Raw genomic sequence first — 16,690 nt, forward strand, 5'->3', positions numbered from 1 at the left:
CTGCAATTCATGGGGTTGCAAAGAGTCGGACATGACTGAGCGACTGAACTGAACTGAACTGAAGTGACCACTTCTAGTGATGGTAACACTGTTTAGACAGTTTGGGCAGTGTCAGCTTCATGCATCCATCATAACCATGGAGCTTCTACCAGATGGTTCTAGGCAGTTCTCTTATAAAGCAAATGACTGAAAACAATCTTTTGGGTTGGCCAAAATGTTCCTTAGGTTTTTCCGTAAAATCCTATGGAAAAACCCCAAGGAACTTTTTGGCCAACCCAATATTATTCATTGATGAGGGAGAGTATATGTCCGGAAAATGACAGAGATCAAATTGCAAAATGTTAATAGTGATTAATTTAGGTGTGGGGAATAGAAGTAATTATTTGTGTAATTCATTTTTTCCCCAAATTTAATAAAATGGGAACAAAAATAATCCTGCCTGTGCCTGAAGGCCAGACAGACAAGGAAACAGACTGGAGGGAATGTTTCAAGTCCAAATTCCAGGAAGAGCAGCCAGGGAGAGTCCAGAGAATGAGAGCAAAGAACTTGGACTGCAGTCAGCTTTGCTATTGTTTTTGCCTGTCCAGTGTCCATTCCTCCCCCTGTTTCATTTAGGGTCCCCCCCTCCTCCTCCCATGAATTCTGTTCTGGTGGAACTGTCACTATAGATGCTCCACCGTTTCCTGGTCACAGTTCAGGGGCCAGTCAGCCCCCTTCTCCCACGACTTTTGAGAGTTGAGCAGCTTCGCCTCCTCCTGGAAGCCCTCCCTCCACTGGGGCAGGTGCCTGTCTTCTGTGCCCCCAGAGTTCCAGCTGTCAGAACCCTTGTATTCCAGTGCCTGTATGCCCACCCCCCGTCCTCAGCTTTAGGCAGTGCCTGGCACATGGTACTCAGTACTTAGCTGAATGAATGAGGCCCACGTTGCTTAGAGCTGATGAAGGTACTTGAATGTTAGATTAAAAGATCCCAGGTAGGGACTTCCCTGACTCGGAGCTTCCAGTGCAGGGGATGCAAGTTTGATTCCTGGTTGGGGAACTGATCCCACACGCTACAAGGCATGGCCATAAAAACCAAAAATATAAAAAAAAATGAAGATCCCAGGTGCTCTTGTAGATGTTCCAGAAAATTTGGCAGCAGCTTCCTGGCCCTCCAGTCTAGTCCTAGCTTGTAACCACCTCTCCGGAGTCAGGGAACTCTTAGCCAGCCAGGTACAGCCTTCCCTGAATCCCCACTGTCCCCCAGTTGGGCTGTGGCCTCTCTTCCTGAGCAGCCCCCCAACTATCCCCCTCTGCCTGTGCAGAAGCTTGAAAGAAGGTGAAGCTGAGCTGTTGCACTTAAAGAGGCCACACAAGGGGACATGGAGTAACCACCATCCTCAAACTAAACCTCGTAAACTCACAGGCCTGGACACCGGAAGGATACAGCAGTCAGTGCTGGCCTCTGAGTCTCATATGTGTGCAGGCAGGTTGCACACCGTTTCTTTGAAATGTATCTTCCAATCCAGACTGACTTTGGCCTAATGCCAGATTGACTTTTTTAAATTAATTAATTAGACTGCACTGGGTCTTAGTTGAGGTACATGGAATCTTCGATTGTGGCATGCAGGATCTTTAGTTGTGGCATGTGGAACCTTATTTCCTGACCAGGGATTGAACCCAGGCCCCTGCCTGGGGAGCAAAGAGTCTTAGCCACTGGATCACCAACCACGGAAGTCCCGTCTGACTTTTGAGTCAGGATTCAAACCCAGGCAGCCTGACCAGAGTCCTTGCTCACCACCTAAACCCTATTGCTTTGTCAGAAGAAGCATACTACAGTGCTTAGAAAATGTAAATGTGTTTCTAGGATCAAATTCCTTAAGCCTGTCCTCATCGTTTTTGCCTCTTAAAAAAAAGTGTTTTAAAAATAGAGTGAGAAGGAGAATGATTAAGTATTACAGACTGCAGTTTGGGGTTTTAGAACAATTAACGATGATATCTGCTTATCTTAAGAATATGTAAAGACAACCACTAGTAGAACAAACAGAGTCTGTACCCTTCACAGCAGGGGTGGATGGATCTGCTAAGGTTCTTGGTTTACAAACAATGGCAAACAACTCTGACCAACTTAAGCAGAAAAGGAATTTATTGAAAGGCTCTTGGGAGCTCATAACAACAGCTCGTGGAAAACCTGGCAGAGCAAATGGGCAGAAGCCAAGGCAGGCTGGGCAACTGGAGCCCCAGGGGCAGCCTGGATGGGATGCTGCTGTTAGCACTGCTGCCCTGGGTCGTGGGTCTTAGCATCACTTGCTGCCAACGTGGGACCCTCCGGCTGTCTGAGTGTAAGTCATGGGTCACAGTGATGTCAGTGATGCCGTGTCCAGAACACTTTCAGTTTCTGTATTCATAGTAGGAGCCTGGGCTTGGTCTCCCACCAAGTCACACACTGAGGGATTCCCCTCAAATTAGTTGATAATGCAAATACTAGGGAGCCCTCCAAGAAGGCAGCTCCTCTCTACAGGGAAGACTTGGGACAAAGAACGCCTGGTGGATCTGTTAGAAGACAAGAATGAGGAAGAAGGAGACACTGAGAAGTGTATGAAATGAGATGGGCTCCCGGACAGCAGGACTCATTTGGAAATGCCATCTGTCTACAGAACAGTGGATGCGAAGTGCTGCATACTTTATATTTCCTGAGCAGATACTTTAACAAAAGGAAGGGTGGGCAAATGCAGCTTTGTTGATGACACCCATCTTGGTGAGTTCCCAAAGAAAATAAAACTTTTTTTCTGAGAAGGAAACGGTGATTGCCTTGGCCTTCAGAAATACTTTCAGAGAGGGTTGTGTATGATGAACCTTGGGATCTAGGACCCTCGGAAAGGAAGTGAAGAGCAGAGGCAACTGATGGACTGGGAGAAAGAAGAGCAGCTGAGAACCAGGAAGGTTAGACATGTTTAAAGAATAACTATGACTTATAGAGCAAAAGAGCTGGAAGGAGGCAATCATGGTCAAGAGCTCCCACTTCCAGAAATGGAAACGCTCCTGGAGGTCCTAGGAGTGAGGAGGTGACCACAGGACCAAAAGGCTGGGGTGGAGAAGAGTGTCCAAAGCTGTAGGAAAGACCAGGAGGAGACGCCAGGGTCGCAGAGGGCTGTCCACGTGGGTTTCAGCATCACCCAGGATCACGGCAGGAAAGGAGGAGACAGGAAGCAGAGAGGGCCCAGCCTCTTGAACATGGAGGAGGAGGGATGTGTATGACTGTAGCCAGGACATGAGGTGACTTGAGCCCCAGAGGAGCCAGCACTCCTATCCTGGGAGTAGCACTGGGCACTTGGCAATGCTGCCTCACACCCCACCTTCCCTACCACCCTGACCGTGCAGAAGAGCAGAGCAAGCTGCAGAAGATGCTGCATCCAGGAGAGACTGGGATCTTGCTGGCTGGCCTTTCTACCTCCACTCGTTTCTCAAGGGCTGAGCCCGGAACTGCTGTTTCCACTTTCCATGGTAACTCATGACAAATGGAAATGGGACCTACCCATTGATGTGCTATGGAGACACTCAAGAGACATACATCGAATTTACACTAAGAGCCCAGGTCTTTTGATAACTTACCTCCCCTATGTTCCCCCATCTGCCCAGGGCTTCTCTGCCCATAGTTGGCCCTTCACAAATGCTGACCAAAGCCTCAGGAGCACGTCAGCTGTGACTATCACTTAAGAGAGGCTCCAGGGAGTCCAGTTAGTCTGTGGGAACAACGGCAGGCTCCGCCTCCCCCGACGCCACCCCAAGGCCTCCAGGGAGCTCATTTCAGAGACGACATTGGGTCCTCATGGCTCTGCACAGCCTCTTTACACAAGCTCCCTTCTCAAATTTGCCCATCCTGTCTAATATATGGTGGTTACCTCTGGAGAGTAAAGCTACAGGTGACTTTCTTTTTTTCTTTTCCTTTAGGCTTAATTCTTCCTTTAAAAAAAAAAAACTGTAATAAAATATATATACAATTTACCATCTTAACCATTTAAGTGTATAATTCAATATTATTCAAGTATATTCACATTGGTTTGCAACCAATCTCCAGAACTTTCAAACTGAAACCCTGTACCCATTAAACAACTATTTCCCCCTCCCCCCATCCCCTAGCAATTACTTTAAATTGCTTTCGTTTTCACTCATTTGTAATTTCCAATTTTCTAAAATGAGTATTGTTTTTACAATTGAATTTCAAAAACCCCAGAACATTTTGTACAATCTCCTCCACTTTGCAGTCAGGGGGCCGGGGGCCTGAGCTGGGGAGAGTCTGCAGGGAGAGTCCCGTAGCACCCAGGAGCCCTACAGCCCCTCGCCAGGGAGGCCACGGTTCCTTCTGCCGCAGTTCCCCCTCAGGAGGAGAACGGGCCAGGCGCTGTAGCAGGACAAGTTCTGGCCATGAACTGAGTCCTGGCTGAGCACCCAGCTATCCATGGGGACTCAGGATGGAGCTTCATTTCAGGACTTACTCCATCTCTCTTCTTACCTCAGGGCTTTCTTAGTGGCTGGGCAGGAAAGAATTTGCCTGCAGTGCAGGAGATGCAGGAGACACCGGTTCGATCCCTGGGTCAGAAAGATCCCCTGGAGGAGGGCGTGGCAACCCACTCCAGTATTCTTGCCTGGAGAATCCCATGAACAGAAGAGCCTGGTGGGCTACAGTCTGTGGGGTCTCAGAGTCAGAAACGACTGAGCACACATGCACCCTCTTCTCACTTCACTGAGCCCCAGGCAGTCCTCACGGGGCACCCTTTGTCCTTGGGTGGCCCATGTCTCTTGTCCCCAGAGATTCTCTGGCCAGTCAGGCCCAACGCTCCGCTCATCTCAGGCCCCCAAGCCAGCATGTGAGGAGGTGAGAATGGAGGCAGGCAGGGGCCTCTGCTCACACATGTGGTTCCTCAGTCGGTGCCAAGTCTCACCTTCTCTAGGACAATCAAAGAACGTTCTTTGGGTGGCTCTGGAGGAGGTGGGGTGGGGAGCTTGTAGGGGTCAGGGCAGGAGTAAGGGTTGAAGGTAATGAGGTTGTGAAGGGTAATTTCCGCCTTGTTAATCTGAGGGTATTTGTTACCAGCAGTGACTTCTGCACCCACACAGAAAACCAGCTGAAGTGCCAAAGTGCGATGCTCCAGAGTGTCAGGGCCTCTTGTTTTGCAAATAAGGGACCCAGGCAAGTAAGGAGAGGCAATTTGCTTGATGCCGGGCGGGGGTGGGGGACAGCAGGGAGAGTGGGGGCTGCACAGGAGGTGGCAGCACAGCTGAAATTGGAAGCAGGTCCCCTGGATCCCAGGCACACCTGCCACCTAGTGGCTCCACCAGGTGGAAATCCCAGAGCAGAATAAGTCAACTGGGGGCCGGAGAGCGGTTGGGTCAGAGGAAGGTCGCAGGTTCCCAGGTGCACCAAGAGCTAGAGGGGGCAGAGTGGACCAGAACCGGAAGCTCAGCAAGAAATGGAAAGGGAGGGCCGCCCCGGAAACACTTCAGAAACTGGGGGTGGGTGGGGGAACCCCCAGATGGAGTCTTGCCGTGCCCAGTTAACCAGACATGATGTTCCTACCAGGGCAGGGCTGTACCAGGAGGCCTGGGGGCCTGGAGAGCAGACAGCAACCTTATAATCCTTCCAATACATGTGTGGGGGCAGTAGTCAGGTGCTAGTCAGAGTTACTAGGTTGAAGTGGGGTAGGGGGACAGAGGATAGCCTGCAGAAGAGGCAGGTGTGGCCCCCCAAAGCTGGGTGTGACCTTCTGGCCCCTTGGGGTGAAGCGGCATGAGGCTCCTCTCAGGAGGGGTGCGTCCCTTGCTGGCCCCCTGGGCTACTGTTCTCGGCCAGAGGCTGGGCCTGGCTGCCCGGGGAGCCCGTGTCACCCAGGATGCTGCCCACGGTCACCCTGCTGAGGCTGTAGGAGCTGTGGTGGGCTCTGTGGCCACGGCACTGGGTCCCCGGGCACATGGCCTCCCGGAAGGCGTCCCGGAAGCGGGTGGACATGAGGCTGTAGAGCACAGGGTTGGCGGCCGAGCTGAGGTAGAAGAAGACTCCGGAGATGACGTGCACGTACTGGAAGGCCAGGAGCAGGCCCTCGGTCCAGCGGGACACGAAGCTCCACATGAGGCGGTCGATGTGGAATGGGGCCCAGCAGATCCCGAACACCACGACCAGTACAACTGCGGGCAGAGAGGGCGCCTGTTCTCACCTCCGTGCCTCTCCCACAGGCCACCCATGCCCACAGTCCAGCTGGAAGCTTCTGGAAGTCTGTCTGCCCTGGCCGTGCGCCTTTAGGAGAGGCTACTCTCATGCCACTGCCGCTGACTGACCAGTGGGCTGTGCCCTGGACCAGCCGTGGACACCCGAGCCAAGCCTGGCCTGGTCCGGTTCTCTCGCCGTGGAACTGGAACTGAGTGTGTGACACAGTGTGGCTAAGGACCCCTCTGGTGACACTCGGGGGCCATGCCTGCTGATGCATAAGCAGGGAGAAGCAGGAGAATGGGGCCTGTGGTCAGAGGACAGTAGACGGGGAGGTCATGGAGGGAAAGGGAGATGAACACCGGCCCCCATACACACACACACACACACACACAATGAACACCAGCCCCCCCAACACACACACGAAGAACACTGGCCCCATACACACACACACACACACACACGATGAACACCAGCCCCCATACACACACACACACACACACACACACACACGATGAACACCAGCCCCACACACACACACGACGAACACTGGCCCCCATACATACACACACACACACACACATGATGAACACTGGCCCCCATACACACACACACGATGAACACTGGCCCCCATACATACACACACACACACACACACACGATGAACACTGGCCCCCCCACACACACACACACGACGAACACCGGCCCCCATACACACACACACACACACACACACACACACACACGATGAACACTGGCCCCCATACACACACACACACACACACACACACACACACGATGAACACTGGCCCCCCCACACACACACACACGACGAACACCGGCCCCCATACACACACACACACACACACACGACGAACACCGGCCCCCATACACACACACACACACACACACACACACGATGAACACTGGCCCCCATACACACACACACACACACACACACACACATACATACACACACACACACACACGATGAACACCGGCCCCCATACACACACACACACACACACACACACACACACACGATGAACACTGGCACCCATACATACACACACACACACACACACACACACGATGAATACCGGCCCCCATACACACACACACACACACACACACACACACGATGAACACTGGCCCCCATACACACACACACACACACACGATGAACACCGGCTCCCATACACACACACACACACACACACGATGAACACTGGCACCCATACACACACACACACACATGATGAACACTGGCACCCATACATACACACACACACACACACACACGATGAACACTGGCCCCCATACACACACACACACACACACACACACACACACGATGAACACTGGCCCCCATACATACACACACACACACACACACACACACGATGAACACCGGCCCCCATACACACACACACACACACGATGAACACTGGCCCCCATACACACACACACACACACACACACACGATGAACACCGGCCCCCATACACACACACACACACACACACACACACACATGATGAACACTGGCACCCATACATACACACACACACACACACACACACGATGAACACCAGCCCCCCACACACACACGACGAACACTGGTCCCCATACATACACACAGACACACACACATGATGAACACTGGCCCCCATACACACACACACGATGAACACTGGCCCACACACACACACACACACGACGAACACTGGCCCCCATACACACACACACACACACACACACACACACGATGAACACCGGCCCCCATACACACACACACACACACACACACGATGAACACTGGCACCCATACACACACACACACACACACGATGAACACCGGCCCCCATACACACACACACACACGATGAACACTGGCACCCATACACACACACACACACACACACACACACACACACACGATGAACACTGGCACCCATACATACACACACACACACACACACGATGAACACCGGCCCCCATACACACACACACACACACACGATGAACACTGGCACCCATACACACACACACACACACACACACACACGATGAACACTGGCACCCATACATACACACACACACACACACACACGATGAACACTGGCACCCATACATACACACACACACACACACACACACTGAACATTGGCCCCCATACCCCATACACACACACACACATACACACACGATGAACACCGGCCCCCATACACACACACACACACACACACACGATGAACACCAGCCCCCCACACACACACGACGAACACTGGCCCCCATACATACACACAGGCACACACACATGATGAACACTAGCCCCCATACACACACACACAATGAACACTGGCCCACACACACACACACACGACGAACACTGGCCCCCATACATACACACACACACACACGATGAACACTGGCCCCCATACATACACACACACACACACACACACACGATGAACACCGGCCCCCATACACACACACACACACACACACACACGATGAACACCAGCCCCCCACACACACACGACGAACACTGGCCCCCATACATACACACACACACACACACACACACATGATGAACACTGGCCCCCATACACACACACACGATGAACACTGGCCCACACACACACACACACACACGACGAACACTGGCCCCCATACATACACACACACACACACACGATGAACACTGGCACCCATACACACACACACACACACACACACGATGAACACTGGCACCCATACATACACACACACACACACACACACACACACGATGAACACCGGCTCCCATACACACACACACACACACACACACACACACACGATAAACACCAGCCCCACACACACACACGACGAACACTGGCCCCCATACATACACACAGACACACACACATGATGAACACTGGCCCCCATACACACACACACGATGAACACTGGCCCACACACACACACACACACACACACGACGAACACTGGCCCCCATACATACACACACACACACACGATGAACACCGGCCCCCATACACACACACACACGATGAACACTGGCACCCATACACACACACACACACACACACACACGATGAACACCAGCCCCCATACACACACGCACACACACACACGATGAACACTGGCACCCATACATACACACACACACACACACGATGAACACCGGCCCCCATACACACACACGACGAACACTGGCCCCCATACATACACACAGACACACACACATGATGAACACTGGCCCCCATACACACACACACGATGAACACTGGCCCCCACACACACACACACGACGAACACTGGCTCCCATACATACACACACACACACACACGATGAACACCGGCCCCCATACACACACACACACACACACACACACACACGATGAACACTGGCACCCATACATACACACACACACACACACACTGAACATCGGCCCCCATACCCCATACACACACACACACACACACACACACACACGATGAACACCAGCCCCCCACACACACACGACGAACACTGGCCCCCATACATACACACAGACACACACACATGATGAACACTGGCCCCAATACACACACACACGATGAACACTGGCCCACACACACACACACACACGACGAACACTGGCCCCCATAAATACACACACACACACACACGATGAACACCAGCCCCCATACACACACACACACACACACACACACACACGATGAACACTGGCACCCATACATACACACACACACACACACACACGATGAACACCGGCCCCCATACACACACACACACACACACACACACACGATGAACACTGGCACCCATACACACACACACACACACACACACACGATGAACACCGGCCCCCATACACACACACACACACACACACGATGAACACTGGCACCCATACATACACACACACACACACACACACTCTCTCACTGGAGGGGAAGGGAGATGAACACCGGCCCACATACACAGACACACAGACACACACACACACCCACTTGCCTGCCTTGGCCCTAGAAGCCTTCAAAGCCCCAGCCCCCAGCTCTCCTGGGCTCAGCTCAGTATCCTTCCTTCACGAACTCCCCTTTCTTTGAAAGGTCCCATCCCACCCCCAGAAAAAAGGCAGGACTGGCAGCCAAGCCTTCACTCTTTCTCCAGAGCGTCCCTCCAGCCCTGCTCTTAACCCTGCCCTTCCTTGGGTCTCTGCCATCAGATCTGCCTTGATTTCTGTCCCTTGTTCCCCGTGTTTGCTTCTCCAGCTCACGATCCTTCCCCCGCAGTGTCTCCCCCTCTTACGGCCCTCTGTGGCCTTCCTCATAATCTGGGATTTCAGTCAGAACATGGCTTACAACATCCCCAGCACATGGCCTGGTGCGTAGTAGGTCCTCAGAAAGTGAAGACAGGAGAGAGAAGAAAACCAGAGCCCCAAGCCAGCAAGCAAGGTGGCCTTAAGGAAACACCCCACTTTCCCAGGGTAAGAGCCACCCCAGAGGCAGAGACTCGGCCCTAGTGGGCAGGGAAGTAGGAGGCAGCAGGGGCAGGTGGTCTCTAGTGCAGGGGTGAGCACACAGCTCCAGGTCGGGTCCACCTTAGGAGGCGGCACAAGTGACTGTGGGATCTGGGACATTGTTCTTGGGGGTGAGAGGAGTGAGTCCCTCTGTGGAAGCAGGGCAGTCCCCAGTTCGCTGGATAAAATCCCTTCGCTTTGACCAAGGTCTCACCAGCCCCATCCTGTCCTGGCCCACCCCACCTACCTGATTCAGACCCTGTGGAATAGGGCAGGGTGGGGAGAGAATCAACGACTGGGTTAGCATCAGTTTGCCTGTTTTCCCCAGGACCACTGTATATGAGAAAGTGTTAGGCCTAGGGCCATCAGATTATTACACAACTGTTAGATCAATTGACACCCACAACTTAGGGGGATGGTATTAACTATTTGTTTAGGAGTCCTGTGTTATAGGAGTGTGTAGAAGCTGTCAGGTCCTGGAAGAGGGCATGGCAACCCACTCCAGTACTCTTGCCTGGAGAATCCCATGAACAGAGGAGCCTGACAGGCGACAGTCCATAGGGTCACACAGAGTTGGACACGACTGAAGCGACTTAGCATGCATAGGGCCACAGTAAGATCCAGAGTCTCAAGCCAGCTGAGTGTGCCCTAGCCAGCCCCAGCCCCCACTGTCCTGATCACATAGACCCTCACAAACATGCCTCTAATGAACTCTTTTTTCTCTCACTATTTTTTTTTGGCTGTACTGTGTGGCATGCAGGATCTTAGTTCCCAGACCAGGGGTCAAACTTGCGCTCCCAGCATTGGGAGTGCAGAGTCCTAACCACTGGACCACAGGGAAGTCCCACAACCTCTTTTAGATCATGGTCACTTGTGTGGTCCCCAATGAGCCACAGACATGGCATGCAGGAAATTCATCACCTTGCCTTTCCAGCACCCCCATCCCCTTCTTTTGGGAATTTTGCTCCCCCTGATCCCACCATGTGGATCTATGAGGGCTGCTCACCTCAGCATCCTGCCACTCTGGCCCTGTGGCAAGCCATGACCTAAGCCCACCAATGAGAATCCTTCCCTGGGATTTTCAACTGCCACTAAGGGAAGAGGACAGTTAGTACCGCAGGAAAGGAGAACTCTGTGTCTGAGGTCATGCCCCCAGGCTGCTCAGGGAAGGACAGAACCAAGACATATTTGGGAGCAAAGATAAGAGACCTGGGGGTCCAGAGCCCATGAACAGCTCCGTCATCCTGGAGCCCAGCTTCTGCCCTGTCTGCCTTTGGTCCCATGAGCCAGCTTCATGGTGATATCTGTGCATTTGCACCAAGCCCTGACTTTAAAACAGTCAAGACAGCAGCTCTACTCTTGCTGTCTTAAGGTTCTTAATCATTTTTTTAACAGGGAACCCTGAATTTTCATTTTGCATTGGGCTCCACAGATTATGCAGCCGATCCTGCTATGAACCATTCACATTTATCCTTCGTGTCAATTTCTCACAAGTTAATCTAAAAGAGTATGCACACATAAGCATGCACACACGGGGATGGGGGTGGGGTTACTCCCCCTCACGCTAATCCCCCATCGTAAACCCAAACATTCAACCCCTTCCCCCAGGCCCCAGAAATCCCCAGCTCCATGCCTAGCGCCTGGCTCAGTCCCCCTTCCCAGCAGCAACACTTACACAGCATCTTGGTCACCTGTGTCCGACCCCGATCCTGCAGCCCCTGCAGCCTGCGGCTGTCGCTTGTCCTGGCCCTGCCCTTGGCCTCCTGCCTGGGGATCAGCTGTCTCTCACGCCGCAGTCGCAGGCCGATGAGCAGGTAGAGCACGCTGATGGTGGCCATGGGCAGGCAGAAGAAGAGCACCGCGGTGGCCTGCACCACCAGGTTGTAGATGGCTTTCGGGCGCACCAGGGTGCACACAGTGGAGCTGGGCACCAGGCCCCGGCAGGGCACATCTAGCTGCCGGATGCCGTGCAGGCTGGTGTTGGGCAGAGAGCAGAGCACAGCTAGGCCCCAGATGGCTGCGAGTACGCGGCGCACGTGGGCGTGCGTCACCACCGACCTGGCCCGCAGCGGGTGCACCACGGCCACGTAGCGCTCGACGCTCAGGGCGGTGACGTTGAGCACCGAGGCCAGGCAGACGGTCTCAAAGAGCAGCGTGCGGAAGTAGCAGCCGCCGGCGCCCAGCAAGAACGGGTAGTTATTCTGCATCTCGTAGAGCTCCAAGGGCAGGCCCACGAGCAGCACCAGTAGGTCCGACACGGCCAGGCTGAAGAGGTAGTAGTTGGTGGGTGTGCGCATGGCCCTGTGGCGCAGGATGACCGTGCAGGTCAGCGCGTTGCCCACCGCGCCCACCGCGAAGATCAGCAGGTAGGTGACACAGATGGGCACGAACAGCTCCGTCTGCTGGGGCCCCAGGTACTTGAGCCTAAGCTCTTCATCGGTCAGGTTCAAGTCCTGGGGGTCAAAGGGCCCCAGAGCCCTGCTGCCATTGCAGGACAACGGGCTCCTTGCACCCAGGGACCTGTCTCCAGGGAGGATGGAGCAGTTGAAACAGAGAGGAACCTGTGAAACGGAAGAGAGAGACACACAGAAAGTCACTCAGGGAACCTGGCTCTATCCTAATTCCAGCTAAAGGTGCCGTTGACACAAAGAGGGCCATTATTTTTTGTGCCACTGAGAAAGGAAAACTCTGCCATCCATTGTAAGACCCATCACAATTTCATCTTAAAAATGTACATCTTAGGGACTTCCCCGATGATCCAATGGCTGACACTCTGTGCTCCCAATGCAGGGGGGCCAGGTTCGATTCCTGCTCAGGGGACTAGATTCTGTACGCAGCAACAAAAATCCTGAGTGCTGCAACTAAGACCCAATGCAGCCAAATAAATAAAAAATTTTAAAGAATTCTCCCCAAAATATACATCTTAAAAATGATTTTTTTAAAAGTGGGACTTCAATTTTTTAAAGATTTATTTATTTATTTTCTTTTGGCCATGCTGGGTCTTCACTGCTGTGCAATGGGCTTTCTCTTAGTTTCAGGAAGCGGGGGCCACTCTTTGTTGCGGGGCTCAGGCTTCTCATTGCAATGGCTTCTCTTGCTGCCGAGCACAGGCTCTACGTGAGTGGGCTTCAGTAATTGTGCCTGGTAGGCTCAGTAGTTGTGGTGCATGGGCTTAGTTGCTCTGCACCATGTGGGAACCTCCCAGCCCAGGGGTCAAACCTGGGTCCCTTGCATTGGCAAGCGGATTCTTAACCTCTAGACGACCAGGGAAGCCCCGGAATTTCAATTTTTAATTTCACAAGCTACTGAAACTTTTGGTTAGTGATGGAAACTCTCAAGCACGCGCTATGCCATCGGCAGTCCTTTTCAGTCTCTACTCTTCCAAGCCATGGACTTTGGGAGAGACACTCAGTTTGGGCACCTGTAAAATGGGCACAGTGCACAGTATCAGTTGGTCCTGATGAGCAAGGAAGGGTTCTGGAAACACCTGCTTGGATTCAAATCTAGCCTCACCAATTTCGAACTGTGGGACCATTTGCATGGTAACCTCTCTGTGGCTGTTCCCTTATTACAAGGATCCAGAAATTTAATCCATGAAAGGTATTAGCACACTGTCTGCCTGACACACAAAAGGGCCTGATTACATGACCTTGCTGGGAGGACTGGGTCACTGGGCATCAAGCAAGGGAGTGAAAGGGCCCAAAACTATAATGCTGATCCAAAAGTTAGTGCTTACTTCTGTTTTCTATTCCCTAACCGTTTGAAGTCCAAGTATTTGATACCTTTGATGCTGCCAGTTCTGAGGTTCACTCTCCTCCCTCTGGCTCCCCATCTCTTTGCCAGCCCACCAGAGAGAGTGGGGCTTCCCACGTGGCACTAGTGGTAAAGAACCCTCCTGCCACTGCAGGAGACATAAGAGACTCAGGTTCGATCCCTGGGTTGGGAAGATCCCCTAGAGGAGAAAATGTCAACCCAGTCCAGTATTCTTGCCTGGGAAATCCCTTGGACAGAGGAACCTGGCAGGCTACAATCCATATGGTCTCACAGAGTCAGACACGACTGAAGTGACATAGCAGGCAGATAGAGTAGCTAAGGACCCTGGCTGTGAAGCTAAACAGACTGACTGGGGATCAAGTGCCAGGTCCGCCATCCTCTTCTGTGACAGGCCCTCACTGTGCCTCAGTCTCCTCATCTGTAAAATGGGTAAGTAGATACAGCCTACCTCCTAGCTAGTTTCTGGGAAGAGTAAATGAGAGAATTAAGTTCTCAGGAACATGCCTGATAAATTTCAGGTGCTCAACTCCAATGCATAGTGACACGATCCTTACTTCTCACCCAGCAAATGAAGGACAGTCGAAGGGACACGGGGCAGGGGCTGAACGGGATTCCTCTGGTCCTGTGGCTTGTTGCGAAGACTGGGAGCTGCCCACCTGAGCCTGTTCCTCAAACCGGCCACCACCACCTCCCCTCCCTTCTGAGCAACCGCCGATTTTCCGGCTTGGTTTCTGGATCCTCTCCCTGGATCCTCGCTCCAGCTCCATTTCATCTCCTCAGATGCGGGTTCGGGGCTTCCCTTGCCCACGTACCTGTGTACCCACCATTCAACTTTCTTTTTCAGGTCCTTCTCTCCCCTAAATCCCAAGTATTCTTCACCCCGAGTATCTTCTCACCAAAGTCTCCACCCAGAAGCCTCCCCCAGCCTTCCTGCCTCTCTGACACCGAATCCCCGCATTTTGGGATGGAGGGGCATCTTTATCCCCTCAAAAGTTCCTCCCGCCCCTGCCTCCCCCGGCCTCCCTACCCGGGTTGCTGCGAGAGCTAAGCCGGGACCGCAGCGATGAGCTGAGAACGCGCAGGCGCCGACCCGGGTTCGAGAGAGGCTCCTGCGAACCCGGGGAAAAGTCGCCGCACCAGAGCCCCCCATGCCTCGCGGCGCGCAAGGCCGGCGAAAAGACAGATATACCCAAGGAGACTGCGAGTCCTCCGGAGAGCGGGGTGGCGGGGAACGCGTCTCAACTGGCCCTGCGATCCCTACCGCTCTGGGGCGACCCTGCGGGCGCGCCCTCCCCGCCGCGCCCACATCCCGCGCACCTACCATGCCGCCTGCGCCCCGCGAGATCCCAGGGGCCGGGAACCCACGCGCCGAGCGCTGGCCGGGCGTCCTCGCACTGATCGACTGACGGACGCGGCGCCAGAGCGGGCCGACTGGCAGTCTGGAGGCGGCCAGCCCGCTAGCAGCCCGCAGGTCGCCCCGCCCGTCGGGGGCCAGGGGCGCTCTGGCCCAGACAGCCAACAGGGGGCAGTGGCGTCCCCTCAGCCCAGTTTAGCCCCCCTCAACGGCTGAACCCTGACACACTTATCTGGGGGTCCCACCGGACGCCACAAACCGTAGCGATTGTGTTTCCAAGTGTTTGATGGAGGACGCTTCCAGGAACACCGGAACCCTCACAGCAACCCATTTTATAGATGAGCAAACTGAGCCTCAGAGAGATGCCACTGGAGTGATCAGGGTCTCACATCTCTGTCCCCGTGTTCCAGCATGCTGACTCTTCGCATAACCCTTCTTACAGTGTCCTTCCAGATCCCACCTTCTCCAGCCCTGCCTTTCAAACTTACCCCCAAGGACATCCCACCAGCCCCTCCAAATCAACAAGCCTCAAAGGGTCTCATCCCAGGCTCCTAGGCTTCACATGGGATTCCTCCCCTTCTGTCTATCTCAGTCCCTGGACAGCAGTCTCCACCCCCTCCCCCTTCACCCCCTCTGCCTTTGGGTCCTCCAGCCCCTAAGTCCAGGTCTTGGCTGTGCCCCCTCCCCGAGGACTGCTGTAAGAACCTCCACTGTCCCTCTAGTGTGGCCTCCCACCGCCCAGCCATCTTCCTGAACATCCCCACAATAGCATTCCACTCCTTGGAAACCTTCTGTAGGGCCCAATACTCCCTTCTGAATAAGAACACCGGAGTCTAGCCTGGTATTGGAC

General features: G+C 53.6%; 1 protein-coding gene across 1 annotated transcript; it reads right to left on the reverse strand.

Annotated features, from left to right (window-relative positions):
* Positions 1 to 2,101: 2,101 nt before the first annotated feature.
* NMUR1 (neuromedin U receptor 1) lies at positions 2,102 to 15,903 on the reverse strand. Its single transcript, XM_061388164.1, has 3 exons — positions 15,808 to 15,903; positions 12,388 to 13,273; positions 2,102 to 6,159 (listed from the first exon to the last, which is right to left on the reverse strand). The coding sequence occupies exons 1-3, from the start codon at positions 15,808 to 15,810 to the stop codon at positions 5,777 to 5,779; spliced, it is 1,272 nt and encodes a 423-aa protein (XP_061244148.1). The 5' UTR covers positions 15,811 to 15,903; the 3' UTR covers positions 2,102 to 5,776.
* Between the last annotated feature and the right edge of the window lie 787 nt (positions 15,904 to 16,690).

This window comes from Bos javanicus, chromosome 2 (assembly GCF_032452875.1).
Source record: "Bos javanicus breed banteng chromosome 2, ARS-OSU_banteng_1.0, whole genome shotgun sequence".
Classification (NCBI taxonomy): Eukaryota; Metazoa; Chordata; class Mammalia; order Artiodactyla; family Bovidae; genus Bos; species Bos javanicus.